This window comes from Cotesia typhae, unplaced genomic scaffold (genome assembly GCF_013202065.1).
Source record: "Cotesia typhae breed Kobodo isofemale line unplaced genomic scaffold, CoteBio_Ctyphae contig_69, whole genome shotgun sequence".
Classification (NCBI taxonomy): domain Eukaryota; kingdom Metazoa; phylum Arthropoda; class Insecta; order Hymenoptera; family Braconidae; genus Cotesia; species Cotesia typhae.
Genome location: NW_027423763.1, coordinates 796,602 through 799,195, shown reverse-complemented (window position 1 = coordinate 799,195; position 2,594 = coordinate 796,602). Strand labels below are relative to the sequence as shown.

The window sequence follows — 2,594 nt, the reverse complement described above, 5'->3', positions numbered from 1 at the left end:
TATATTTGATTTTATTTTAAATTTAAATTTTAATCTTTTTTTTTTTTTTTTATTTTTATTTACAGTAAAATATTATAATTATTGTATACAATTTTTCTTACAAATTTATCAAAAATGGAAAAATAGTTTCTTTTTATAAATTTTGTTTTTTTTTTTAATCAGAGGAATAATTATAAATTTTTTTAATTAGAAAAATATTAACCATTGTCGGAAAAAATTTTATAAATAATAAAAAATAACTAAAATTATTGAAAAAAAAAAAAAAAAAAACTTGTAAATAGTTAACAGAAAATTTGATTAATAAAATATTTCCGATGAATTTTAAATAAAAAAAAAAATTTTTTACAAAATTTATTTACAATTATTCCTACCTAATAGTTATATAAAAAAGTATGCTTTATAACAATTATCGAGTCAACAAAGTTGAAATATAAAACAATCGCTTCTTTCTAATACTGCTCTATTGTGATACAATGATTCCAATTGCGGGTTATTTTAATTAAATTTACTTTTTAATAAAATTAACCGCAGGTCATAAATATTATTCTTAAAAAATTAATATAACAGTAGTCTTAATAGCTAAATTGTGAAATTTACAATTTTATACTGAGCAGATATTTTTTTTTTTTAATTAGTAATAATAAAAAATTAATTTTTCATTTCAATTAAATTTAATTAAAAAATTGAATTTTTTAATAAAATTTTTTTTAGCTTCAAAAATAAAATAAAAAATTTTTTTCATCCTCAAAAATAAAAAAAAAAAACATTTTTAAATATCTTCAATAAATTTTACTAAAAAATTTGAGTCTTAAAAATAAAAAAAAATTTTTTTCAACCCTAAAAATTAAAAAAAAAAGTTTTAAAGTATCTTCAATAAATTTTGAAGTCGCACAAATAAAAAAAAAATTTTTTTCAGTCCTAAAAATTAAAAAAAAAAAAAATTCCAAAGTATCTTCAATAAATTTTACTAAAAAATATTTTTTTCAACCTTAAGAAACAAAAAAAAATTTTTTTCCGGTATCTTAAATAAATTTTGAAGTCTCAAAAATAAAAAAAAAAAATTTTTTTTAACCCCAAAAATAAAAAAAAATTCTTAATTTTCCCAAAAAAAAATATCTCAGTATTTAAAAATCTAAAAAATTGGCACTGGCACAAAAAAAAATCTATCTTAGCCTCCTGCGTATAGATGGCGGGCTCTTATCATTCCTTCTGGGACTGATAGGCCTCTTCCTAACGACGCTCCAATTATTATTATCTAGCTCATCAAACCTGCAGTTGGGACAAGTATGAACAGTGTAATTGGGCAACTTGCACTTGCGACAGAACTTTTCCCTGCAATCGCGAAACCTGTGTCCCAACTTTCCGCATCGGAAGCACTCGGGGCCTAAAACGACCCTAGAAACCCTCAAAGGGCTCTTTCGCCTGGGCGAAAGGCTCCTCCTGGGAGAGAAACTCCTCCTGAGTTTCCTGGCCAAGTCCCTGTCCCTCTTCTCCCTGGGCCTGTCTTCCCTGTCCTCCCTCTCGCGAACGCGGAACTCGGCCTTAGCCTTAGCAGAAACGTGGGCCTTAGCCTTGACCTTGAGCCGCTCTTGGGGCGACGACCTGGACTTGGCCAGCCTCTTGGTGGACCTCTTGCTGGAAGACCAGGAAGACTCAGACTCTTCCCCGGACATGAGGTCGCTGTAGGACTTGTGGTCCCTCGCGTCCAGCTTGTCTCTCTTGCAGTTATCTCGAGGAAGTGACTCGACGTCGCTCACTTCATCGTCGGATAAAATGCTGGACAGTTTGTTCAGCTCCCGCTGGAGGGCGTCGGGACTCATGGAGTTAACCACCTCCGCGGCGTTGGCCGTAGCTTCTTCCTGAGCTGGCGGCTCCTCGGAAGACAACCAAGGCTCGGAATCATACGGAAGATTCTCTCCGTCCGATTTTCTCAGCCACTCGCACATCAGCTCCCATCTTATCGTCTGCTGGGCCTTAACGTGCCTATACAGTCTCTCCACTTGCTTTCTATCGTCCAGGTCTGTCTTCGTCAGCTCGTCTCTCCACTGCTTCAAATTCCACGCGAACCACTCCATCGGATCCATTGCTAATTTTTAATGGTAAGTCCTTAAAATTATTTACAATTAAATTTAAAATTAAGTTTTATTATTTTAGAAATTTTTCAGACATTGTGACCAGGCCACATCATGCCCAGACACTTATTCACAATTACTCACAAGCAAACTTAGCAACTTAATCACAATACCAAGGGGTTGACAACCCAGCGTTGATATTACTTGTTACAACGGTCAAAAGAATCAATTTCCATCCCCGGAAAAATTTATACTACTTCCAGCAACAATCTTCAAGCTTCTAGTCGCAGGTATGTATTTTAATTTTTTTTTTTTTCCTTGTCTCGTTTTCGCAGCCTCCTTGCCTTCAGCACCAAACACGCAATGGCGTCTTAGCTTTTATTCTGATCCGGCGTGCTCGTTTTTCGGTTGCGGATCTGCGCATGCGCGCAAGTCTGCCATTTTTAGAGTAGCTTTGGGCGGCTCCGGAGAGGAGAAATTGCAACAGCTGATACCGAGGAATTGTTGACGGGTTTTTTTTTA

The 2,594-nt window shown here is 33.8% G+C and overlaps 1 protein-coding gene across 2 annotated transcripts; it reads right to left on the bottom strand.

The window, feature by feature from the left end:
• Positions 1 to 1,086: 1,086 nt before the first annotated feature.
• LOC141532845 (uncharacterized) lies at positions 1,087 to 2,443 on the bottom strand. 2 transcript variants are annotated; one of them, XM_074251397.1, is made up of 2 exons: positions 2,217 to 2,443; positions 1,087 to 2,086 (listed from the first exon to the last, which is right to left on the bottom strand). In XM_074251397.1, exon 2 carries the CDS (start codon positions 2,082 to 2,084, stop codon positions 1,164 to 1,166), a length of 921 nt encoding a protein of 306 aa, XP_074107498.1. In that variant the 5' UTR covers positions 2,085 to 2,086; positions 2,217 to 2,443; the 3' UTR covers positions 1,087 to 1,163. The 2 variants fall into 2 exon arrangements, with proteins under 2 accessions (XP_074107498.1, XP_074107497.1); XM_074251396.1 differs by having other exon boundaries at positions 1,087 to 2,106; positions 2,217 to 2,442.
• Positions 2,444 to 2,594: the final 151 nt, after the last annotated feature.